At 37.3% G+C, this 26,991-nt stretch overlaps 2 protein-coding genes across 18 annotated transcripts in view; one reads left to right on the top strand and one right to left on the bottom strand.

The window, feature by feature from the left end:
- The first annotated feature begins 8,710 nt into the window (after nt 1–8,710).
- LOC127806545 (tetraspanin-6-like) lies at nt 8,711–10,188 on the top strand. The gene is made up of 3 exons (XM_052343908.1): nt 8,711–9,298; nt 9,594–9,916; nt 10,001–10,188. The coding sequence occupies exons 1-3, from the start codon at nt 8,807–8,809 to the stop codon at nt 10,038–10,040; spliced, it is 855 nt and encodes a 284-aa protein (XP_052199868.1). The 5' UTR covers nt 8,711–8,806; the 3' UTR covers nt 10,041–10,188.
- A 1,620-nt stretch (nt 10,189–11,808) lies between these two features.
- Nucleotides 11,809–26,991, bottom strand: part of LOC127806414 (probable E3 ubiquitin-protein ligase RHG1A) — a 50,896-nt gene continuing 35,713 nt past the window's right edge. For all 17 annotated transcript variants that reach the window (XM_052343684.1, XM_052343679.1, XM_052343687.1 and 14 more), the window contains 6 exons: nt 23,250–23,395; nt 22,122–22,835; nt 14,899–15,302; nt 13,264–13,365; nt 12,987–13,115; nt 11,809–12,141 (listed from right to left, as the gene is read on the bottom strand). In XM_052343684.1, coding sequence (XP_052199644.1) covers nt 12,001–12,141; nt 12,987–13,115; nt 13,264–13,365; nt 14,899–15,302; nt 22,122–22,835; nt 23,250–23,340 — 1,581 coding nt within the window. In that variant the 5' untranslated portion in view covers nt 23,341–23,395 and the 3' untranslated portion in view covers nt 11,809–12,000. The remainder of the gene's footprint in view (nt 12,142–12,986; nt 13,116–13,263; nt 13,366–14,898; nt 15,303–22,121; nt 22,836–23,249; nt 23,396–26,991) is intronic.

Below are 26,991 nucleotides of genomic sequence, written 5' to 3'. Positions count from 1 at the left end.
GGATTAGAGAAATCCTAACATAAGTGGTAGGATGAGTGAGATCCTAGCCTAAGTGGTAGGATAAGTGAGAAATCCTAGCCTAAGTGGAGGGAATAGAGAAATCCTAGCCTAAGTGGGAGGATTAGAGAGATCTTACCCTAAGTGGGAGGATCAGAGAGACCCTTACCCTAAGTGGGAGGATTAGTGAGATCCAAACCTAAGTGGAATGGAGAGAGAGCTAGCTCATATTTATGCATTTGTTACATTTCCTATGTGGATAATATGCATTTGTTGCATGTTTATGCATTTGTTGCATATTTATGCATTTGTTGCAAGTTTATGCATTGATTGCATGTTTATGCATTTGTTGCATTTCCTAAGTGGATGATATGCATTTGTTGCATTTCCTATATGGATAATATGCATTTGTTGCATTTCCTATGTGGATGATATGCATTTGTTGCATTTCCTATGTGGATAATATGCAAGTTCATGCATTTGTTGCATGTTTAAGCATTTGTTGCCTATCTTATGTATTTGTAGCATATTTATGCATTTGTTGCATGTTTATGCTTTTGTTGCATGTTTATTTCCTGTGTGGATGATTAGGCTTTTGTTGCATGATTAGGCATTTGTTGCTAATACATGCATGTGTTGCTTAAATTGTGCATTTGTTGTTATGTTATGCATTTGTTGCATGTTGCCTATGTGTGCTGGCCTCATTAGGAATTAAGGTGGAGATTGTTGGTTTTGTGTTTTCTAATGAGGCCCAAGGCTATGACGATTTTTCGGGTGGGTTCTATCTTCATAGGCTTTGGTCAGGGATTGAAGAACCCAAGTCCATCACCACTTTTAGGCAGCCCATTTTAGAAGTCGGGCCACAAGCCCTATTCCCACTTTAGAGGAGAAATAGGCCTTAGCCCATTTGCTCAAGTGGGGGGAAGCCACTGTTTTGAGCCCAAAAGCCCATTATCTCCTAAGCCCACATATAAAAGGCCATTTTGTGCAGCCCATTTCTTGTTGTTTCTTTCCCTCGGCCGAACCCTAGTCTCTCTCTTTCTCTCATTTCCTTGCTTGGCCGATTGCTTCCTTTGCGGTTTCCTTTAGTGGCTGATCTTCGATGTCTCCATTTCCATGTTAATCCGATGCTTCTTTCCATGTGGAGAGACCGCATCTTTCCTTGTTGATCTTGGCCAATTTGTTGGTGATGTGTGTGCCCTATTTAGGGGGTTTTTGATCATCTGTTCTCAGGAAGCTTTTCTCTTTGCTTTGTGCTTTCTACCCTCTGTCTTTGTGACCAATCTACCTTCTGTGGTAACCTACTATGTGTGGCTTTGATCGTTTGGGTGAGAGAGGGCTTCGGTTGAGTTCGACCGAGAGGTGTTGGGCCTTTCTGGGCTTTCGGTTTGAGGGTTTCGTTGTGGCTTATGGTTTCTATTCGTTGGCATTACCAAAGTGGTGAATGGACTCACAGATCTGAGCCTTGAATCGGTTTTAAACAAGGAGTTATTACTTTGTGTTCATCTTCTTGTTGCTGTTATCGGTACTTTGTATATTGTTCTTTACATTCGATTATATCTGGTTCGATGTTATTGCACTAACCCTACTTTTTGTAGAGATTTTCCGCAACATTTTCCTAGCACAAAGCAACGCGAATTAGCAACTCTTAAATTTATTTAGACTCATAATATGTTAAACACACTGCTTAATCAATAAACTTTCAATATTCAATATCTTATTTGTTTGTCAATCGTATCAATATTATTTTTTTAAAATATTATCATAAAAGCAAACAAAATATATATAAAAGAGACTAAATAGTAAATATCATACACCAAAATTTTGTATAAATACATATTTTATGTATATATCTATATCTATTCTTTTAATTTCTAATTCTATTTGTAATACCTTGCTATTGTCTATTATGTCTATTAGGTTCATTTTTTAATTTTGTAAAATATAATTTTATTTTTTTAAATTAATTAATATTTTTCACGAATTAAGTTGTAGCAAAATTGCAATAGAATTTTATTTTTAAAATTAATTAATTTTTTGCCACTGATGGTCAACGGTGGAAAATAAATTTTAAAAGATCAATTAAATTTGTTGCTATAGATTTTGTCATAGATAATCTGTCTTAAAAAGTATTTGTTAGAAAAATTAATTATTTTTGTGACAGATTTTGGGAATCCATTGCAAATTTTGTCACAAATATATATATCTACCTGTGTAATTTGCAATGAAATAGAGAAATTCGTTGCGAAATTTTAGGGACAAGTATTTTTTGGAAGACGTTATTTTTGCTGCTAAATCTCTAGCTAGACTTTATTTTATTGTTTATATTGAAATCGTGTCCTTAATTTTAAGAGTAATAAAATTTTAATTACTTCATTAATGAAATATGTAGAAATTAAATATCTTACTATTAAATAAATAAAGGATAATGTGGACCATATTGATCCATTGGGATGCGGGCCTATAGCTTGGCACCTAGCTCAACCCCCAGACTAGATCTTAGCTTAAGAAACTCGAATAATCTTTCCATCTAATCTAAGATTCTTACGCCATTCGGATTCTATCAACCCCAAACAACTCGCACACTAATGCTTATCAGCTCGTAATATTCATCAAATCCAAGATTCTCGAGGATGATCTCTATCACTACCGTGCATTTCGGCCTTCTATTGTAATACCCTTGATAAGTTATGATAAAATTATCAATTAAGAAAATATTTGTATATAAAAATTTCCATAATTGCCCTCGAATTAAAGAAAAGGCACATAATATATAAGATGCCTTAAGATGGGCAAAATGGTAATTTGGAGTTCCGTCCCATAAAAAGATAAATTATTTTTGGAGAAATTATTTATATTGGAGAATTTAATTCTTGATTAAGTGTATGGATAATTAGGAAATTAAAATGGAAGCCAAGTATGATTAGATTTGTGACACTTGGCAAGATCTGATGGAATGAGATTTAATTTAATTTGGGAATAATAAATTTGTTGATTAAGTGTAATGGGACACTTGGCATGATCTTGTGAAGCAAGAGTGAGATTTAAAGAAATGCAAAAAGAAAAGAAATTAGTCTCTCAAGCATTAAATGAGAGTCATTATGGAGAGAATTAAAAGAAATTCTATATTAAATGGAAATTAGTCATGCATTTATGTGGGAAATGGTGGATTTAATTAAATGCCAAAGAAAATGGAATTATGTCTTTCAAGAGCCATTTATATTAAATCAAAAGGAAAAAGATTTTAGTCTCCATTAAATGCTTGATAATTTATGGGATTTAAATTAAATGAAAAAAATGGAGAAATAGTCAATCTTGAAATCAGTCATTATTTCTTAATTTTAAAAATTGGAGAATTATGGGAATTGGAGAATTGATCCAAGGGTTGAGGATTTAGCTTGAAATGGATTAAGATCTAATGGCTATAATTGAGTCTTGAAAGTGGCATGGATTGCCAAATTTGCAAGTTAAATAAATATCTAAATAGCCTAATAAAAGAATGGATGGTGGAGATGTAGTCTTTAGTTCATTATCAAGGGTGGAGATTTAAAGGGACTTGATGGCAAGGATTGTGTTTCTCTAGAGAGTAGAGATGGGTTCTCTTAAAATCAAAGGCTATGATTGAGATTAGGAGAAGCACAAGGATTGTGCTAGTTTCAAAGGTTGAGATTTACTCTTCAAAAGATTAATCAAAGGCTAGAAATTAGTCTTGAACTTGTGAGATGTCAAGACTTAGTATATAAAGAAAGAGAAATCTCTATGAGGAGGTTTTGCTTGGTGGAAGAAATTAGAGAACAATGAGAGTTCTCTTGTGAGCTTCCAAAGGAGAGAAAGGTAAGCCTTAGTGTAAATTTCTTCAAGTGTGTAGGAGAGCTTTCATTCTCCATTCATTCTTTAGTCTTAAAGATCTCTAATGCTTTAAGGATATTTTCTTAAGGTGATTAAAAGCCAAAGAGAGAGTCTTGGCAAGTGGAAGTATTGAAACTTCAAGGAAAGATGTAACATCCCGTTCGAGCGATAGGAAGAACCGGAACAACTTACCCTGATGGGCCTACACGAACTTCCCAGGGAGGTCACCAATCCCTGGATTACCCCAGGTCAAGCACGCTTAACTTGGGAGTTCTTTGCCAACATTCAGCCCAAAAGGTATCCAGCTGGTGTTGTTTCCTTTCTTACACTATCCTCGATATATTCTAACTTCTCTGGGCTCTCGGGGTATTACATTCTCCCCCCCTTGAGCACATGACGTCCTCGTCATGCGACCTTACAACTGGTCCCAGACCTTCTCCCCTTGGGGGCTGCCATCCTAGAAGCCTGCCAGAAGCCGCTCCTTGTACAGGCCCTCGAGCCCCGGCGCCACTCCCCGCCCTCATCGGACCGCCTTCACCAAGGGTCAGCTCTGATACCACCTGTAACATCCCGTTCGAGCGATAGGAAGAACCGGAACAACTTACCCTGATGGGCCTACACGAACTTCCCAGGGAGGTCACCCATCCCTGGATTACCCCAGGTCAAGCACGCTTAGCTTGGGAGTTCTTTGCCAACATTCAGCCCAAAAGGTATCCAGCTGGTGTTGTTTCCTTTCTTACACTATCCTCGATATATTCTAACTTCTCTGGGCTCTCGGGGTATTACAAAAGAGGTAAGAGATAACCCTAAGTGGTGGGGGTTTTGCTTGCATTTGTACATGTTTTGAATGAGTTGCATGTAATGGTCATATTGCATGTTTTGTGTTCTAGTGGACCTATGGCCATATAGAGGACTAGTGATGAGGGAGGGGTTAGTTGGTGCCTTAACCTATGTGGTTATGAGGGCATGGAGGACTACCTATGCATTGCATTTGCATTACATGTTTATATTCTCATGTTACATTTACATTTGCATAGCACCCTTACTGAGCATTGGCTCATAAGGTCCTTTGACCTCTATGTAGATGGGAAATCTTTTAAAGGAAAGGGAGTTGTGGAATGTTGAAGGTATTGAAGCAAGAAGAATGTATGTGTTGGAGTATTGTTTGTGTATGGTGTTGTATTTATTTTAGTTAAATGTGTATGAATGCTTAATGTGGGTGACTAGTGGCAAACTTGGATATTTTGGAAGCCATTTGAGGTGTAAAAGCATTCTGATAATTTTGGTTTTAAAAGAAAAAAAATATATATTTTTTAAATTTTCTTTGGTTGCAGGTCGGACTGGAGAGGCTGGGGCGCGCATGGGGCTCGCCTAGCGCGCGGCTGAGGCGTGGAGGGAGCGGTCGCCCTCGCACGGCAGGCGGCCCGCGCGCTGGGGGCACGGCTGGGGACTGTCACACCCCCCTACGGCTGTTGTTTTGAGATTTCTTTTTATATTTTTTTTATTTTCTGTTTATTTAATTATATATGATATTTGTGGAATTTCTGAAATAAAATTATGTTTAAATAAATAAATAAAGGAGTATTTAAGCCTCCAAATTAATTATTAAATTAATATAAATTTTGAGGCAATTGTGGAAAAATTCCTATATTTTGGAAAATAAATAATGGAGTATTTTCCTTAAATTTTGAAAAATGGATGAGAATGCTTGAGGTTTGAATTTCAAAAATTAATTTCCTAAGGGTTGAAAATTTGTGGTATTTTGAAATAATAAAAAGGAAAAAATCAATGGAGACTTGATAAGGAAAATTTTATTAAATTTTTCCAAAGAAATATTATTCCAAATATTTTCTAAAGGAATTGAAAGTGAGAAAAATGGGTTAATAGTTGGGGCAAAGAAAAATTATTTCTTATAATTAAGGCTTTGTGCCATAATTTATATGAAGCAAGTGAGTTAGTTTATTTCTTTCGATCCTGGGAAGTCATCATTAGCTCTTCATTAAAGAGCTTGAGAAGGGGTGACACTTGTGAGGTTTCGGGTTTTATTTTCGCGGGGTCGTTTCGATAATTCTCGGATCCTTAAGTAGAGCGAAGAGAGGGCAAAGCCTAGTTCCCACCTAGCTCGTTTCTCATTGAAACGTAGCCGTCTCTTCATCTTTGCCCTAGCGTGTGAATAGTAAGCTGGCTATTCGTGAGTAACACCCATAGGTAGGAGCGGGGCGTTATATCTATCCTCCCACGACAGTCGACGACACGTAAGGTACTTTCATTTCTATATAAGCTAACTTGATCACAGGTCAATATATGTTATTTCCAAACCTTACCCACACTCTGACATTCTGAATCCTCACTAACTTGAGTATCGGAGTGCTTGCAGATGCTAGCCACCCCCCGTCGCACAGATCACCAGATCACAATATTTCGCCGCCATTAAAATCAGTCCAATCAATCTCATTGGGTCAGAAGGAACATAATGTAAAAAAATGGCGATATATATCTATATATATAGTGATTGAGCATATCATGTCAGTATTAAGGCTATGCATGATTGACGGACCTACTTACCCACGAATGATTCTACTTTGCTTGACTGGCTTATGGACGGACTTACTGAATGGGGTCAAAAAGACCCAAATGCTCTCGCCTAGCCTTCGCCTCTCTCCCTTCTCACATGGCCGCGCGACCGCCGATGCTGTTGTCATTGCCTCATTACCTTGCTGCCATCGCCTCGCATTGCCTTACCTTACCTCACTTCATTGCCTTGCCGACTGTCGGAGGATGTAGCGACGGTCGGTGAGGCGATAAGACAAGGTGAGGCAAGGCTACGAGTTGATGGCAGCAAGGCGACGAGGTGAAGGCAGCAGCGTCGGCGGTCAGTGGTCACGCCTCCATGGGAGAAGGGAGAGAGGAAAGAGGCAAAGGCTGGGCAATGGCATCCCTTGCAAATTTGTATTTTTGGGTGAGGGTATTTTGGTCTTTTCAACCCCATTTTGTATGCCTCTTGGTGAAACTTTTTAGCCCTGTAGTAGAACTCATTACCCACTAACCAACATGTATACCATATATACCAGTACGATATTATTTTAGTCTTTTATTTAATGTAATAGGTTAGAGGTTGGGCTTTGAATGTTATGAATTTTTATAACAAGATAACGTTTGTTAAAATAAGTAAGATAAGGAAATATTAAGATAAGATTGAAATGCTTTTCGGATCAAAATATAAAATAATCAAGATAAACTTAGAAAGTATTCCAATTTTTTTGGAATCTATTGATAATTGTATTTTTTTTTCTATATATTTGTTAAATGCATATGATAAGTACCGAGATAAAGGTTTTTACTAAAATATATCTTTTATTAAATTTATTCAAAACTATATGTTAACATCAACAATAAATTTATGATTAAAATAGTATTTTATGATTAATGTGAATTGTCTACAAATTAAAAATTAAATTCTATTTTCCAAATCTATGTTTAAAAATAGATTTAAAAAGAGTTAAAAAGTAGAAATAATAATTGGTGGAATTATAATAATTCCACTTAGATAATTAAAAATAGCCAAAACATAAAATAATAAAATTTGAATTAAAAAAAAAACAAACTAGTGGAAGAAAGATCGAAGGAGATCAATGAAGTTAAGGAGATCGAAGGAAGATCAAAGAAATATTAGTGGATGAACGAATAGGAAGCCAAGAGAGAAGACCAGCGATCGCTGGATGGTGAAACGAAGGGAAAAAGGAGACTAATGATGGCCAAATGATTCGATTGCGAGGAAAAGGATGAAAGGCGAGGAAAAAAAATGGTCGAACAGATGGCGGGAGGAAGAAGATGAATAGTAACAGTCAAGGAAGAAGATGAACACTGACAAAAGAATTGGATGAGTGCCTTTATACAAGGGTATATAAGTAATTTAGGTTTATCCGTAAAATATCAGATAAATTTATCTAGAGGAAGATCAGATAAATTTATTTGAAAAATGTCAGATTAGAGGTTATGTGAGAATTTTTCAAAAAATGTTAGATAAGTTTAATAAACACGTTGAAAAGAATAAACGTCTAAAATATTTTTCATATCTAACTTTTTTTTTTTTTATATTTTGATTAACAAACACCACCTAAGTGACTACTATTAATTATCCTAAGTTTATACTTAAAATATGAGAAAGATTCAGTGTGCTAGCTGCAGGTAACAGGTTGCTTTTCAGTTTGCTGCAGGTTACTTATAGTTGTATTATTTTATATATATATAGTTACATATCCATTACAACATTCATAATATATATAAAATTTGTTACAAAATACTACTAAAATTAATATCACTTACTAATAATTAAAATATTAAAAAGGAAACTTAAAATATAATTATAAAAATATTAGTATAAGAAAAAGACCTTTTTTTGCATTCCTTGCTCTGGAGTGCCATCTTCATAAAGACCCGAAAAGAACTTTCACGGCGAAGACCAGAGGCCAGAGGCAGAAGCCGAGTGGAGCCCGCTCATCCATTTACGGAAATGCCCTTATACTTTGCTTGCCTTGGGGCACTCCCGTATGAATTGATTCTGCTTCCAATCCTCTTTCTTATAGCTTTCTATTAATGGTAATTATGGAATGTGAATTAGTGAATAGAGGTATCAAAAGGTGGGTAGTTTGAAACTTCTTGTTTTGATAAGTTTTGCATTCAGTTTCAAAATTCAAAGAGAAGAGAAGAAAGGAGTAGAAAGAAAGGACATAAAGTGAGTGATCTCACTTAGAATAATTGTGGAGTTACCAAACTTACATAAGTTCCTTAGGGGCTAAGAATCTTGCAAATTAATTCATTAAAAAGACAACCAACTGCCTATACATACATACATATCAATGCTAATGGAGGGAGGGAAAACCAAAGCAGAGCAGAGCAAACCAAATTAAGCAAAACACTACTACTGAATCCTTAAACCTCTCCCTCATCACCAAGTCAAATGTACAGATTCAGCAACACCCTCATCGGCTTCCTGAACCTCTTCACTTTGCTGGCCTCCATACCCATAATCGGCGGCGGCTTATGGATGGCCAAGAACCGCACCACCTGCGAGAGCTTCCTCCAGACCCCGCTGCTCATCATCGGCTTCGTCATCCTCCTCGTGTCTCTGGCGGGTTTCATCGGCGCCTGCTTCAACGTCGCCTGGGCGCTGTGGCTCTACCTCGCCGTCATGCTGCTGCTTATAGGGGCGTTGATGGGGTTGACTATATTCGGGTTCGTCGTGACGAGCCGCGGCGGCGGCGCCGAGGTGCCGGGGAGGGTTTACAGGGAGTACCGGCTGGCCGACTACTCGCCCTGGCTCCGCAGACGGATTCAGGATCCGAGGTATTGGGAGACCATCCGGAGCTGTATACTGGGTTCCAATACCTGTGCGGCTGTTGTTTATTGGACTCCTGTTGATTATCTCCAGAGGGGCATGTCTCCCATACAGGTGAGCTGTTGCTCCTTCTTCCATGCATGTCCGGTTATGATATCACTTGTTAAAATTAAATATAAAGGAAGAATATTAAAGTTTTATGTGCATGATTAGATAGAAAGAGCTGTGAAAACGGTAAAATTTCTGTGTTTTGAATCATACGACGACGATTTGGCGCGGTTTCACTTCCCAATAGAATAACAATTTTGTCCCATAATTATTACCCAGAGTTGGCTTATTTGAATCTCTGGCTATATATATATATATATCTATCTGCTTCTTTAAAAATCCTCCTTTTTTCACTTGGCAGTCTGGGTGCTGCAAGCCGCCGACGGCGTGCAGTTATGCGGCGGAGGCTGGGGCGGCGCTGGGGCAAGACCCGGACTGCTACAAGTGGAACAACGCTCCGAATGTGCTATGCTATGAGTGCGATTCCTGCAAAGCGGGGGTGCTGGAGACGGCGAGGAGAGACTGGCACAAGCTGTCGGTGCTCAACATTATCGTGGTAGTGGTGCTCATCGGCGTCTATGCTGTCGGCTGCTGTGCCTTTCAAAACGCCAACCGCTCAGAGTCCGGCTACCCCTACGGCGAGAACCGCATGTCCAAATCCCGCCCCAGATGGGACTATCACTGGTAAGCCTTAGCCACCAATCCAACCCAAAAATATGGATTCCAAAATTTAATTTTGCTTAAATCACTGTGTTTTCGATTGCACAGGCGGAGATGGATGCAAGACAGAAGAAACTGGCTCTATTAGGCGAAGCTTTTTGTTTATATTTCATCTACACTACAGTTGCCAGTCTCTGTTCTTGAATCTGGAAATTAGGCTGAGACAATTAAATCTGCTCTTTCTTGTTCAGGATTGTATAAGTATGTATATTAATTTTACTTTCTTTTTCTGCAAACTTAGAATTCTGGCAAGCTAAAAAAATGTGTTCGAGTTGGAAATCTTTAAGGATTCACCAAGTTGATTAAAAACTCTTTTTTTTTTTTTTTTTTAACTAAAGCCATTAAAACTTATTTTTACATAACAAAAGGTATAACAAATATAAGCATAATTTTTTTTAAAAAAATATAATAATATTGTTCAAATAAATACAAACATGTTTATCACAAACACAAGAATAAATAATAAAATAATAAAATATTAAAATAATAATAACAAATATTTTTTTCACAAATATGTTAAAAGCCTGCTCGCAAGTTGAATTGAGCCAAAATTTATCTTGTTTAAGTTCTACTCGTTTATGAGTTGAGCTATAAATTGGAGCTTAAGTTTAATTTTGAATAGAACTACTTTCAATAGAGATTGTACTTATTTTTTTATAGTTTAATTTATAAAATATTTTAAATATCCATTAATAAAGTATTTAAAAATAAAGAGTTGTTGAGAGCATTTAAACACATTATAAAAAATACTCAATTTCAAATATTTAAATCATTTTTATTTATATATGATTATCCTTTCAAAGGCAGGCGAAGTTGATAAAACCAAGCCTATATTATACATAAGCTGGCATTCCACTTGTTAAAGTTGCTTGTACATATATATATATATATATATATATTAGGCAACTTTACCAAGAGACCACCCATTCATTGAAATGGCGCCAAGTCACTTCATTTGCCCTATCTTAAGAAAAATGGTCTGTGATGGCACAATGTTAGGTACATATGGTTATGTGATTGGTGTTTGATAAAGTTAAAATTCATTTTAAGGTGGGTATAGTTTTCAATATCCTTTTGTATTGGTTGGTATATATTTTATTAGTATAAAGATGATTTAATTTCGAATGAAAGATTGATCAATAAAAGTAAAGGTATTAAAATTTTGATCTAAACTGACTAGTTCAATTCTTAACTCCCCCAAAGACCAACCAATTTTTAATCTAGTTTGGTTTAGGATTAATCTAAGATCGAAATTTGGTTGAATGTTATATTTTAAAAATGTTGAAAAATATTAAATGTTATATTTTGTTATTATTTTATTTTGTCAAGTTTGATATTACATTCAATGTTGAATTTGATGATTGTTTAATTTGTTTCTTAAAATTAGATGTTAATTAACTTATTAATTTAAAATGTTATAGTAAGTTAATTATTGAATGCTGATTCTTATTTAGATTTGTTTTTTAAGAAATTTTTTGTTTAGATAATATATATAAATATGCATGCATATATATTTTTTAAAATTCTATATTCAAAAACTAAATAGATGTTGAAATAATAAGTGATATCATATCCAAAATAAACTAATACAAAATGATAATAATTTAATAAATAATGCTATTCGATCCAAAAATATATGTATAGCAATTAGCAAGGACGAAATGAGGGTTTGGGCTCCATTCAACCTAGTAGTGTAGTATTCTATTCTATTCTATTCTAGATTAGGAGATATTGAATGGATCCTTTTTCAGTATATCCATCCCATCCCTACAACAGCCTTATTAAGGAGTAGCAGCCTTGCTTGCTGCACCACCGTCCCTGTTGCCTGGGCCCTAGAAGACGATCACAAAGAGAGATGCAATCAGAAAGCAATAGAATTGCACAAACTGAAGTTTCCTAAATAACAATTCAGTGAAACGGCTTCCCCCATTTGGAGAAACTGTTGTTTTAGATCTGTTTTGTCTTGTGTGTGTGAATACTGAATATATACAAGAACACAAAGAAAGCTGTTTTTGTCCCAAGTCCAAGTTCAAGTGACCAATTTGACATTAAGAATCTAGGGCAAGAGCAGGAGCCTTGCAGACGGGGCACACATTCTTCATCAGCACCCACTTCTTAATGCAGCTCGCATGGTAGTCATGCCCGCACTTCTTTAGGGTTCCAACCTCTTCATCACTACCATACTCTTCCTGCCAGTTCATAGTAGCAAATTAACAAATCTCTGAAAAGTTGGGGGGGGGGGGGGGGGGGAAGGAAGAACAAGAAACAGAAACAGCAACAGATCAACCTTTATTGCAAGATTAAACCAAGCACCCCAAGTTTTGAGCAATTCAGAACTCTTTTGGCGTATTTATTAAGGTCATGAACAGCCAATTCCATATGGAGCACGCTATGATGCCAATGGCCTACTATGGTATTTGGGAAATAGGCAAACGTTCAGCAGAAATAAAGAATACATGTCCGGAGTGAGGTTTTCTATGTCTCTAGTAGTTCCATGTATTTACTACATCAATAATCACAAGCCTGAATCCCACCAGGACTTCAATGGTGTACCCCATTCCGAATGTAAAACTGGAGTTTTTTTGGCAAAACCTTATAGGCTGTACGCACTTCTTATAACATTAATGGAAATATGGATATCTGATTGGAGCTAATGTTAGATTAAAAGCAGTCTGTATCCAACCCAGGGTTAAGTAACTCAGTTTGGCAGTTTCAACACCGACTTTGGATCCTGTACTCATATAGCAAATATACCCCCTATTGTCATATCAATATTTACAGCATTTCAGGCAACTTAGGTCAATTTAAGCAGCAGCAATGAAAAGCCTAATTAAATTGAGGCCATATCCTGAGTATTTATAAGAATATTCTCATCATATCTAACATTCCAAAGGGAACACATAACTCGCAATTTTCTCTAAATGAAGCATTTTCCATCTGATAATCATAGCTCAATCTATCAATAGACTTTTGGATCTCAACCACAGATGAACCTATTCCTCTATGGGTCGAAAATACTAGAGTGGTGACTTACAAGGCAAATGCAACATGTTCCTTCATGGTGTTTATCTGAAGACTTTGTTTCAATCAAACACTTTGGAATCATATCTTCAGACAAGCCAGTGCTGACACTCCCTATTTGTTCCCCAAGAGCAAGAAGTTCCTGTCCAAAAGCCAATTTAATACTAGTGAGAGATGGGCAAGATTCTAAACAACAATATTCGTGATAAAAAGACAAAAGGGGAGGATGGAGGATGAGGGAGTAGGCCATGATGCTTTCATTAGAAAAGATTAAATTTACACTTAACAACCTCGTAACTCATGTTGTCAACATCTAGCCTCATGTCTGTATATTGATCAAACAAATTCCTTGAACTGGTATAGAGTGATGAGTTATCCATCATCCTGAGTTCCTGCAACAAGAAAGGGATTCAGATCATGAGCTGTAACTTGGAAACAAAAAGCAATCTTGTACATATCCATGGTGATTCACTGAACATTTTTATTCAGATATTTAGCACTTAAACATGTTCATATTCAAGCAAACACTTCATCAAAAGAAAAGAAAAGATAGACTTATCTCAGATGTGGATCAAGATCACAAAAAATATAGTAATGATAATAATGAGCTATAAATATTGATCTTGATTGATTTCTAGGCATCATACTCAGTTCCACAAATATGGACGTGTTGTGACCTTGCACGTGCCTAATCAACAAAAAGGCATACGCCAAAAACCTTAAGGGAAGGCCACGATTGCAAATTGAAGCTAACCATATACCCAAGAGGGACAAGTTTGAACTAGGAAGTGCGAATTAACGGCAAGGATCAAATTTTTGTTTTGTTCTGGATAACTTGAAATCTGAAACATCTCAGAAACACATGAGAAATGATAAAATAGAGTCCTGGAAATGTATGGAAGAGCTTGGAAATAAAGTAAGCTTGCACATGCAACACTCACAACTAGGACTGTAAAGACCAAAGAAAAAAGAGTTGGAAGAAGAAAATAAATTGCCATAAAGCTAATTTTATTTTTTCCTAAATTGGGGTAGAACATGAGAGACAAATGCATAGAGATTTGTCAAAAAGTCATTTCTTTTAGTTTGATAAATAATAATATAATCAGTATGTATAAACAATTTCATTTCTTTCCCTTAAATCCTGTTTTTGAAAAGATAGCTTATATGTTTACATGAAACTCCATAAATTAAATAATTGGAAATGTTTCATGAGAACAAAGCTCTATTCTTATTGAGTATATGCTCAAGTTTAAATGTTTATCAGCTAACTCCAACCCAATAAGTTACAAAATACAATGAAAGCATTAATGGTAGACAAAGGTTGGAGCAGGGCACTTTGAAAGAGCATTATCTTTTATTCCTTATTGCTTAAAGAGATTAAGAACAAGGTTTATATTCCCCTTTCTCTTATTCTCCAATAATTTAATATTTCAGTTTGTTCTCAACCATTTCCTTCTAACAAAAACAAAATAAAAATAGCTAACTATATTTTTCTAATTCATGGGAAACAACTCAATTCACTGAATTATCTTTCTAGTGGTTTAGTAAGTTACAATGCACCTATGAATATCTTCGAGGAAATACTGAAGCTTTGTTTTACCACCAACTGTTGATGTCATTTTCAAGGACAACTAGACTATTTTGGTAGAAAAGAAACAACTTTTGTTTGTTTGACAATGTAATTGATCCATAGCGCCATTAGATGTATCAGCAGTTTTTCAGGGGCAGGGCGGGTGGGCTAGATTCAACCCTATAATAAGTTGGTAAAGTTTCAAGTAACAGTCATCTTCCTATCAGGCTCCAGACTAGAAATCCGAGTGCAACCATTCCCAGGCTTCAATGTTAGACATTAGCTGGATTAGTTCAGATCAGGTGACCTGCAATATAGTACAAGAATGATGGGGGAGAAAGAAAAGTATATGCACCTCTGAGCCAATTCTGTCTTGAGCATCCACAATACTAGAAATAGACTGAATTTGCTCAAAGGCTATCCTTGACCTTCCACTCCTGTGACCATAGCTCCATCCTCCCATTGATGGTCTTGAATAATCAGAACTACGAGCTGCTGATAGTGACTGCAGACTGTGCTCTGTAGAAGCTGATTGATATCTGAACCAAGGGCAGCTTGGACCAGGCCTATATGGAGGTACTGGTCTTTGAGAATGAGTATGACGGCCTTCCCTTTCACTTCTTAGAGGTGGAGCATGAACATACTGTGAAGGTGAAACAAGATTTCTGCTTGAAGTAGAATCAAGATGGCAACCTCTAATCTCTGTGCCACTTCTTCTCACAAGAAAATGATTGCTCTCGTGGCTCAAGCTATTGATACCTGCAATTTTTCCCAGCATCAATCCACTTTAAAAATCAAGAGAAAACGTAATGTTCAATCCTCTCTTAAAGTCAAATCTAGAATTGTAATGCATAAAGTTATTGTGGGTGCCTGTATTAGGCTCTACAACATGTATAAGCCACCATGGGACATCCACAAACCCCTAACAGATTAAACAAAGTTCCATGTAGCATGGTGTCACTGGTTGGCACTTTTGACAAGCTGTGTGAGTCTAGAAAAGATAAAATTATGGGGTCATATGCTTTGAAGCAAAGTTAGATTGTTAGAAGCACATATCAGTTGGGTGCTTGACATGCTTGCTGTGCACAGTGATGTTTCTTGAGATCTCAGCCTTGATGGAGGTTGAGCATTTTTTCCTATTTTGGATAATTAGGTTGTAGTCATCAAAATGAAGGACCGTAAATTCTCAAAGGCCACTACGACACTTGCATGAGCAATATTTCTTTCTATCAAATAGAGAATGGATAAAGAATACATATAGGAGGCTCCTAGTGTCGACTGTAACTCCCTCGTACTATCAGAGTGCTGATACTAAGTGAGGTACCCCCTAGGTGTTTGATGACTTGTGCAGTGGCTGTTGTCATGATGATCTTGTATCTCCTCTACTGTAGGCATCATGCCAAGCAGGCAATGTCAAGAATAACCAAGAAGGCTGACAGCACACAATGACATGCATTCTAAGAATGAAATAGGCTCTCATCAATTTTTCATCTTGTGAAGGCAGGCCTTGCCAGCAACGGTGAGGCCGTGCCTCCATGAATTGTGGAAACAAACTTTTTACAAAAAGGCAAGGGAAAAGCTGCATACAAATATGGCCCTCAAAAAGCGGGGACCTCATGCACTAGAAATGCCCTAGTTTGCCATTTTCTCGTGCCAAGATCAGCCATGTCCTAAAGGCCTGGTAACGTAGCCAACACAAGTGTGATTTGACAGCATACTTGGTTACTTATGAATGTTTTTGTCTACACTTTGCTGCATATGCTAAGGATTTCATAGCATGACGTTGCATAGCGTGAAGTCTTGCAAGTGGTGTCAAGTGTCAGGGTCCTACGGTTTTCACAGAGGATTAGGTCAGATTTAAAGGCAGAATTAGAGAAAGAGAGGAAGAAAACAGGAGGAGACGAAAGAAACAGAGAGATTGAGAGGGAGAACCAGAAGAATCGGAAGGGAGAAAGAGAGGAAGAGAAGCTGAAGGAGAGAAGAGACGGGTACGAGAGGGAGAGAGAGTTTGGAGAGAGAAAATCATAAGACTCAATTGATATATTTCTCAATAATCGATCTACAACAACCCTAGTAAGCTTTATATAATTACTTCAACAGCTTAATAGAAAATACAAGTATAATAACTACCCTAACAACTCAACAGAATTAACTACTCCTCCTAAGGGATAATCTACTACACTTAGCCCTACCGTAATCACTTATACAGCCTAGGGTCCTAACATTTCCCCCTGCCTTGAAATATTTCTTGTCCTCAAGAAATGCTAGAGCTGACAAGACAACTCTCAGGAAGATGGAGTAGTAGTGCTGTTAACAACTTCAGGACGCTACAGCTTTCCAATCTTAGCTCTTTTCCTTCTCTTCCATAGCTTGGTTGGAGAAATCTTGAAAAACTTCTGTAAGCCTAACAAATTGTCAACAACTCTCATGTACTCATCGACTAGAACAAAACTAGAAGCAATCACTCTCTGGTTGTCATAGTTAGGAGCTGAAACCTGCCAACCGTTGTTCACACAAATTTTCCCCATCACCGCTCCTTCAATGTTGGCTGCTTGGAGTCCAGAGGAATGACTTCTTGTGTCCATGACTTCCTTTAATAATTCATCACCATCTAGTACAAGTAAGGATGGCAGACACACATTCATAGCTACAGTTAATGGATTCCCTACAGACCAACTGCCATTCTCTACTGTAACAATATCTGCAATAACCTTTAGATGCAACGATTGAGAAATGTAGGCTCGCTTCAAATGCTCAGACAAAAGCTGTTTGAGAGCATCAAAACTAGGAGTTACTGCAACTCCAATTCCATTCATCAATCCGTCCTTCAATACAGTAGATAGAAATCCTAAATGGCCAACTGGAATAAGAACAAACAAAGCAGCAGGAGCTTTGTTCTCTACAGCAAAATTTTTGGCTTCTTCAACTATTTCCCTTAGCTGAAATCTCGTTAGAGATTTGTTTGTTGAAGCCATGCTCTCTTGCAACTCCAGAACAATATTTTGCTTTACTAGCACAAAATACCATAACCCTCCTTGAGAAATTGAATTATCCAACTCATGCAAAACCTTGTTTTCAACCATAAAGCTTGCTTCAGTTCTTTTCTGTAGTTGTCCTCCAATTACATGTTGTCTCCATACTTCCTTATCAAATCCACACACCTTCACAACATTAGAAGATATCTCAGCTAAGGATGAACTCCTGCAGCTTAAAGTGGCGATTTCTACTTTGAAACTTTGAATTTGTTCCTCAAGGATAGAATCCCCATACAAATCAGAACGGATAAGAGACCTCCTCGCAGCCTCTTCCTAGACCAAGAGCACAAAGGAACCATAGGCATAAGAACAATATTTTGAGGACCTCCTTTACCATAATCATTCTTTCCAAGGTCCCAATCTAGGAAATTAGCTAGTCCCTCAGACAATGGACTTGGCACCAGAGGTGATGTAATAAACTTTGCTTTCTCTGCCACTCCACCTAACAGTTTCTTATGTTCCTCCTGGAACCTCTCACTAGGCGCATCATTACTCTTGCCAACTGCAACTGGTTCCTTCATATCACTGCATGTCAATGGCTCATTGCAAAAGATCAAATCAATTTCAACTTCAGAAGATCCAATTGTTTTTATCTCCTTCTTTGAAAGTTTTCTATTATTTGCTTTCAATTTTGGGAATTAATTGGTTGAATCAATCACCTCTTGATCCAAACTTCTGATAATATCATCTCAAATATCCTCTTCATGAACTTCTTTTCCAAAGGAATGAGATTGTTCCTTTGGATCTTCTATCCAAACAACCTAATCGTTATAGTTTTCCTCCGGAGAATGAATTTCACCGCCAATATCATCTCTGATATTGCAGTCATCCTTCTTGTCAATATTACCTAAATCAGAATACTTCTTCTGCACAAAATTTAAGATAAGTAGTGAATCAGTTTTCCACAATCTTAGGTGGTGTTCTCTTTGTGTTTCAGTTTTGTGTTTTGAGGTTTGAATTCATTTTGAATTTTGTGTTTTGAATATCTGTTTTGAGATTTTTAAAAACGTGTTCTTTTTATCATTCTAAAAAACTGTTTCTTAAAATGAAAAACTAGAAAACATGATTACTTTGTAATTTTTGAAAAATTATTTTATGTTTTTTTTTCTTTCCTTTTTATTTCTTTCCTTTTCTTCCCTTTCCTTCCTTTTTCCATTCTCTAGCGCTGCATCTTCTTCGGCCAGCGGTTCTATCGCCGGCGACCACCAATCAAAGCCTACCATTAGAAGCTCCAAGCCAAGGGAGTTAACATACCCAAAAACCAGCAAGATCCAACGGACAAATCTCCGTAGATCTAAGATCGATGGCCGCGGCTTTCAATAAAACCAGCAAGATCGACGGTGGCGGCTTTCAGCAGTGGCGAGCGAGGTCGATGGCGGCTTTAGCGGTGGCAGGCGAGGTCGATGGTGGCTTCAGCGGTGGCAGGCGAGGTCGACAGCCGATGCTTGCGAGAGAGAGAGCAAAGAGGAGAGTGGCAGCGACGTCAATGGCGAGGCAGTCGACAGCCGATGCTTGCGAGAGGGAGAGCAAAGAGGAGAGTGGCAGTGACGGAGATGGCGAGGCGATCGACGGCTGATGCTTACGAGAGAGAGAGTAGAGAGGAAAGTGGTAGCGACGGAGATGGCGAGGTCATTGATACTTGCGAGAGAGAGAGCAAAGAGGAGAGAGAGTAGTTCTGTCGAGAATTTGGGGGGTTAGGGGGGGGGGGGGGGTTGAGTGTTTTCCGTGTTTTTGAGTTTTCAGTGTATTTTCATTGAAAACGCCCAAAACAACAAAATGTTGTTTTGGGTTATCTTTACAAATTTTTTAGTTGTTTTCGAAAATGTGTTTTCGAAAATAACAAAGTAAACACGTTTTCAGTGTTTTGAAAAATTGAAAACTCAAAACGGGCTGAAAACGCCAAAGAGAACAGGCCCTTACCTTCTCCTTAGACCGCTTCATTGTAAGGAACTCCTGAGCCTGTAATGCCCCATTAACAACGTCCTTCTTATTACTATTTTCTTTCTTAGACATTCAAAAATCATTTTTCGTTAGAACAGTTTTATCTCTCTAAGTTGAACTCCGAGATTTGATAATGGAGTTCTGATTCCATGGACTGTTCTTGGAATTCTAATTCCATGGACGAGTAAGGTACGAGGCTCCAACCGAAACAGGATCTAATTCATTTCTTCGAGGAGAGTAAGGATTTCCACCAATCACAGGATTTGGTCGCTTCTTTATACTAATTGGATCTGAATATTCTCTTAAAAGCACTTGATTTTGCACAAAGAATATCATCATGAAGCTCTGCATTTGATCGCATATATCTCGAATCTGGTTCATCATTTCCTCGTGCATGTGAGAGAACGCGTGATCTAGCTTCTAGTCTATCACCTCGTCAATGGCTCCTACTTGCATCTACATGTCCAACATGGTCACGATTACCTACTTAAGCTACGCCTCCATCTATTTAATTCTTGTTCCATCAAACATTGCTTCTTGCGTCCAATTAAAAGTCGAAGGCCGAGGTTCGAAGCTCTGGAAATTCAATCTCAATTGCCGGTGATTCGCAATCACCAGAATTCCACCGCTGATTCTGTCTTCTCATAACCTACTGCAATCGCCTGGGGTTACAGAATCTCCTAACTCACTTACAGCAACAGTTTCCTATACTCACCGGAATTCGCTTAGACCTATAGGTATTGCCTGTTTCACTCCTCCTAAATTGATCGCCTCAACTGCAACTTCTTCGAAATTCACCTGCGAACAGCTTCAAGGATAGCCTTGCTCATCTAGGAATTCCGATCAACTGGAACTACTCTTAAGAGTGGTCGTAATCACCCTTGAAATCGCCTGGCCTGCACGCCTTCAAAAGTTAAACTAGAATTTCTAGCCAACTGCTTTCTTACAGTCACAGCAAGTCGCCTCTATATTAGCTTCACTAATTCGTCGTTATCACCCGTAGTGACCGTGAACCAACTGCTAAAAATTACCAAAATCCAGCCGTGAACCATCGAAAGTTAGCGGAACTGAATTTGCCTTGCTTGATCGACTGTAAGAATGCCTGGAATCTCTGTTAAAGACAATTGCAATTTCTAATCTACGAGTTGCTTCTCCCTTTCAATAATGATCGGTGTTTGATTCCAACAGTCAACTCTATTGAATTCACCAGACTCACCAAATCACTGCTTGATCAATTCCACTGAAAATCGTCGAAATTCACCTAGTCATACATTGCTGCCAAGATTGCTTGGGTTATCTACCAAGATTACAGCCTAGCTTGCTGCTGAGAACGCTAGAGTTAACTGAAGCGACTTTACAAAAATCATAGCCAAGGATTAACTGCTCTAATACCAAATTGTCATGGTCCTAAGGTTTCCACAGAGGATTATGTCAGATTTAAGGAGGAATTAAGGCAGAATTAGAGGAAGAAAATAGAAGAAGACGAAAGAAACAGAGAGATCGAGAGGGAGAATAGAGGGAGAATCAAAGAGAATTGGAAGGGAGAAAGAGAGGAAGAGAAGCTAAAGGAGAAAGGAGACAGGTCTAAGAAAGAGAGTTTGGAGAGAGAAAAGTAGAAGATTCAATTGATATATTTCTCAATAATCGATCTACAATAGCCCTAACAGCTTTATATAGCTACTTCAACAGAATAATAGAAAATACAAGAAGTAAAATAACTACCCTAACAACTCAACAAAATTAACTACTCCTCCTGAGGGATAATTTGCTACACTCAACCCTACCATAAGCTCTTATACATCCTAGGGTCCTCATATTTAGATGGAACTCATTTGGCTTAATACTTGCCTTGTGAGCACATCTAGCCTGTGGAAAGGTTTATACCTAGCATGTCACAATGATCCAGGCATGCTTAAACCCTTGAAGCTAGTGAGTGACCAGCTAGTTACCCAATTAGAAGAAATGCACTAAAAGAGAAAATGAACTTTTCTTAAAAATCTGACACCTTACCATGATCAACGTTATAACCAACTCCCTTGACACACAAGTGGGAACCCTGGTTCCTGCTAGGCCAAGCCTTACCCAAAAGGGTAGAGGCTAGCTTAGGCACCTTAGAATATTCCATATTCTATAAGAGCATTAGCCCACTCCACAAGGACATGTGTCCTCTGCCATGTGCAGCCCATGCATCTCTATTGCTAATAAAAGGGAATGTAGCTACGAATCAGAACAGGCACAATAGCCATAAAGATAAGAAAAAACCATTTCTCCTTTAACTCCCTCTCCTCCTAGTAGCTCCCATAGCCATTGCCTATGTCCAACCCAAGGAATCTCTCATCATCCCTTCAAAAAATAAATAGTTTACAAGTAATAAACTTTCATCCCCCAATGAAAAGCATAGGTACCATGAATGGTTCAAGTTAAAAGAAAGAAGCCGTCCCCTTATTTATTACCCATAAAGAAAGTCTCATGTCAGTAAGAGGAAAATAAAGCATGCCTCCAAAACCATGTTGACTAATAGAATAATTAGCAGCTAAGTTGGATTAATGGGAAAATAAGCATGAACTAATGAATTAGTTGCATAAGGGGGTAGGCCACTAACCTGATGTTTGAATCCTTCCATGAGCAGTAGGTGGCAGGGCACCAAAGTTCATAAATCGAGTGGTTTCATCAGCATTAGTGCTGCTTACATTTACCACTCCATGGTAGTTTGATGAATGAGTTGTGGAATGATAATGGCGAGCAGAATAAGTTGATGAATCAGTTCTCATTATGTTGGCTCCCATATCAAGCCTAGATCGATTTCTGACATTCCTCAAGGGATCTTCACCAGGAATTGAGAGGCTACCACCCCCATAGTGAGGTAAACCAATATTGCCAGAAGGAATGTTTTGATAAGCAGAATTTTGTTTCCCCTGTGGTAACTCAGAACTGGAGGAACTTCCTACACTGCAGAATCTGCTTGTGCTGCCTCTTTCAAATGCCACAGAAATCTCAGGACTTTTTCTTTTGAATGGTCCCCTTCCATTTCCTGTTACAGAATCTATCGTGGCACTTTGATTTTCACGAATATTACATCTGCCATAATAATCAGAATATGCATGGCCAGCATTATTCTGTGGGGCCAGATACAAGTTCCCAGCAGCTGAAGATTGTGGGAAGGGATCATATGAAGGGGCCGAAAGAGCTGGCTGGAAATGTGGTAGTTCCATGCTGAAACTTGAAGGATGACGTTCATTTCCTCTGCTCTCTGAATTCCACTGTGAAGCAGAGTGTATTACACCCCTCGAACCATTTTCTGGTGCAACAGCCCTTCCTGAATATAAAATTAATAAGAAAAATAGATCAGATGCCAAATGTGGTCCAATCCAATTTTAATTCTTTTAGAAAAATGATACTTGCGTGGAATAGAATTTTTAGCATATGATTATAAACAAGACTGACAGTGGGTAAAAGATCAAATTAAAAGGGAAGTCTTTTCTCTTTTTTTTCCCCCCTTTTCCAGTTATCATGCCCAGAAAACTACAAAAGTTTGCATGCAGGCAATGTTGCCTTGCCTACAGGTGTCTCCAGTAAGAAAAATATTAGACACTTCTAATGAAAACACAAAAACTTAGAACCCACCCAAACAAAAAAAAAAAAAAAAAACTTAAAAAGGATCCGGAACCCAAATGTCTGTAAAACTGTAAAACTTGGCCCCTAAAAAAAAATAAAATAAAGGATCCAGTACCCAAATGTATGTAAGACTGTTCTGCAGTTAGTTGATTTCTATTATAACTTTGGTCCCTCCTGAATGAGCTGGGAAGGTATCTATGATCCATGGCTCCCTGCTCAGAGAAGAATGGATCACGGCCCTGGAATCAAGATAGGAACCACCTGCATAAATGATAAGTCAATGGACATTTGTTGCAAATTTATTCAGATATAAAAATGAAACATTCAATTGATCCATGAAGGATGGAATACTTCATAAATGAAGAAATTCCCCAAAGAATAACATATTCCACATGAAAAAATATTATTCTACTCAGCAAAAAAATAAAGAATAAACACTATTCTGATGACCATTAAAGTTTGAGGTGAGGTAAAGGTTTAAGAGGCTATATGAGTTTAAAAGTATTTTAACTCAAACATAATGTTTCCTTACCTTATATAAATATTTTTACACACAACCCTGACCAACACTGGGTACCGTTGTTACCCAACCCTCTAGTATGGGAATGATGAGATTTGTAAAATTGCATGTATATAATTAATTCTTTTTCTTTTTCTTTTTCTTTTTCTTTCCACAAAAAATTCCTAGCTCCAAATGGAGGTTAATAAAGATCACTTGCCTTTAAAGGGTAAGGGAAAACAGGTCGCATGCACATTCTCCTCATGCATCACATACAAAAGAAAAGGCAGGAATGGAATTACTCGAACATCAATTGGATCAGATACAGCATAACCTGATAACCAGATCTTCTTATAGCAAAAGAAGATAAAACTCTTCTATGTCCACTAGTTCTGTGAGTTACAAGCCCAGGGATGAGAGAGCTTCTAGGATCCAATGCTGAACAAAAATTGTACAACATGGTAAAGTACCATAATTTGTTTGAACGCTATTCGAATTATGCTTCCAGAAACATAGATTAAGCTTAAGTTATCACAAATATAAAAGTAACTAATTTGTTATATACAGGACTAAATATTAGGTTGACAGACACTACATGTCTCAGTCAAACCATTTTGAACATAAAAGATTGAGATCCTTCTCAAAAGCCATGGCTTTCCAGGACAGGGTGATATGTGATAGCTCTAGATGCCATCATCACGACAAAGCAAAGGTTAGTTAAACTGAAGGATGCACAATGAGTTGACACTAAAACAAATGAGGGGCATAGGATCTTGCATCATAATCTATAAAGGTGAAGATACACCAAATAATTAGGCTTTAATCATGCTGAACATGGGAAAACTATTAGATGCATGGAGATGGACGTAACAATAGGAAAGTAGTTTTCTGAAGTAGCCAAGCCCATATAAAACATGGGTAAAATAAGGAGATTTTCATTTGTAACCAAGATTTTTGGTAATGAAAAACATGCACCTTGAAAGATGCGTGGAGATGGACATAATAATAGGAAAGTAGTTTTTTGAAGTAGCCAAGCCCATATAACAATGAAACATGGGTAAAATATCATGTGTAACCAAGATATTCAATAATGGAAAACATGTAGGCACCTTGAAAGATGCGTGGAGATGGATGTGACAATAGGAAAGTAGTTTTCTGAAGTAGCCAAGTCCATATAACAATGAAACATGGGTAAAATAAGGAGATTTTCATTTGTAACCAAGATATTTGGTTATGAAAAACATGTAGACACCTTGAAAGATGCATGGAGATGGACAAAACAATAGGAAAGTAGTTTTCTGAAGCAGCCATGCCCATATAACAATGAAACATGGGTAAAATAAGGAGATTTTCATTTGTAACCATGATATTTGGCATTGAAAAATATGTAGGCACCTTGAAAGATGCATGGAGATGGACATGACAATAGGAAAGTAGTTTTCTGAAGTAGCCAAGCCCATATAACATGTAACATGGGTAAAATAAGGAGATTTTCATTTGTAACCAAGATATTTGGTAATGAAAAACATTTGGGCACCTTGACTGATGCTCATCAGTAACATCCCACAGCAGTGGGGGAGAGAGAGAGAGAGTAGCAAATTATAGATGAACCCATCCCAATCATTATGGCATGTAAGGTCTAAATGATAAAAATGACAACATGGAGAATGAAACTTCCCCCACAAGCTACGGACTCAAGTCTTTGTCCTTTACCATATTACTCTAGTCAGGCATGCTAGGAAAAATCAGAATAAAAAAAAAATGTAGTTGTAATTGGGATCCAAAAATTTGATGTCAACTGAAGAAGAGGTTGCCTGAGTGATGAAAACCCAGGCAGCTTATTAAAAAAATTAAACGGAAGGTGCAAATCAGTTCAGCTGGCTGCCTAAGAGAAGTTCGCTAACACAGGAAATTTCTCAGTCCTCAGCCGGTGAAGAAGAAAAAAAGAAAAAGTAGGGCATAAAAATAAATGCCCAGTCCCCCACCCGCAAAAACAAAAAAAAAAAAGATAAAAGAAAGGAAAAGATATTTTTGTTTTTTTTTTTGGATTGATAAGGTAAAGGGAAAATGGGGAAGGGTGTCTTTTTGATGGAACATCAAGTGATTTCTAACCAAAAATGAAAGCTGAAAGTGATGGAAGATGCATAAAGGAATTGCAAAACCAAAAAAAAAAAAAAAAAAAATGCCAAACATGCAGCTATTTTAAGCAGGCATCAAAAGCTACTCTCCTTCCACAAAAGGCAAAGAAGCAAATTTCAAATGTTCCCTTCAGACCAAGGATAAAACAGAAAGAAGCTTTGTTGCCATCCAATAATCAATACTCAAATATTTTGCAAAAGACGGAGCAGTATGCAACAGTTACCTAATCAAAGAGATATCTTAAGGAATCTTACCATCCTTCAGAAAACAGAACAGTCAACGTTCCTAGCCCTTGGGTTGTATCTGTTCAAGAACCTGACTTGTAGATTTTTAACTTTACATAGTATGTAATAGCTTCCTACTCGGAGAGATCTTAAGGAATTTTACCATACTTCAGAAAACAGAATGGTCAATGTTCCTAGCCCTTGGGTTGTATCTGTTCAAGAACCTGACTTGTAGATTTTTAACTTTATAAACATACCTGTTGGAACATCTAAACAGGCAGCTTGGAGGCAGACCACTCCATGGTACTTGGTTTTTGCATAATATTTAAGAAGGATCTCAAAATAAAACATGTGCATCATACAATATATTTAATTAGGAAAAAAAATTCAGCAACGAAATGGATTCCAAGTAAACAAATAATTACGTCAAGTAAAATAGAATGTAATCTAATTAGTTCCATGCAGTAATGTCTGGATGACACAAGGGGCTACCATCACAGATGCTTCAAGCAAAAAGAAAAGAAGAAATAGATCTTTTGAAGTGAAAACAGGGTAACTGTTTAGTAGAAGCTCCTTTCATCAAGCAATAATTTGTTTCCATTCTGTCAAAATGGCTCAAAACATTTCTGCTTGCTAGTTTCCTTGAAGACTGACATGAAGAGGTAATGGAAAAAGAAAGTCCTATATTTCAATAAAACCATAAAGAAACTGAGACTCACTAAAACTCTACAAAACATTTCCAAAATATTGTTGTTTGCTAGAAAAATTACTGACATTTATTTTGGTATATCTTTTTTATTGAAATAAAATGTCAGAGAACAAAGATACTCAAGTTTTTGTCAGGGTAGGGGTAAAGAGTAAAATAGCATGGAGATAATTAGAGAAACTCACCAACATGCTTTAATAATATGGTACATTCTATTCATAAATATTACAAATGGTGCATTTTTTCATTAATCCTACTATTACTTCATCTTTGTTCCAATTATAGCGAC

The sequence above is a fragment of the Diospyros lotus genome, chromosome 7 (genome assembly GCF_014633365.1).
Source record: "Diospyros lotus cultivar Yz01 chromosome 7, ASM1463336v1, whole genome shotgun sequence".
Classification (NCBI taxonomy): Eukaryota; Viridiplantae; Streptophyta; class Magnoliopsida; order Ericales; family Ebenaceae; genus Diospyros; species Diospyros lotus.
This window is presented reverse-complemented; position numbering and strand designations above follow the sequence as displayed.

Coding starts and splice junctions, on each gene's coding strand:
- LOC127806545 (XM_052343908.1), top strand. CDS start 8,807: ATGTACAGATTCAGCAACACCCTCATCGGCTTCCTGAACCTCTTCACT. Junction 9,299..9,593: donor GGGGCATGTCTCCCATACAG/GTGAGCTGTTGC, acceptor TTCACTTGGCAG/TCTGGGTGCTGCAAGCCGCC. Junction 9,917..10,000: donor CCCAGATGGGACTATCACTG/GTAAGCCTTAGC, acceptor TCGATTGCACAG/GCGGAGATGGATGCAAGACA.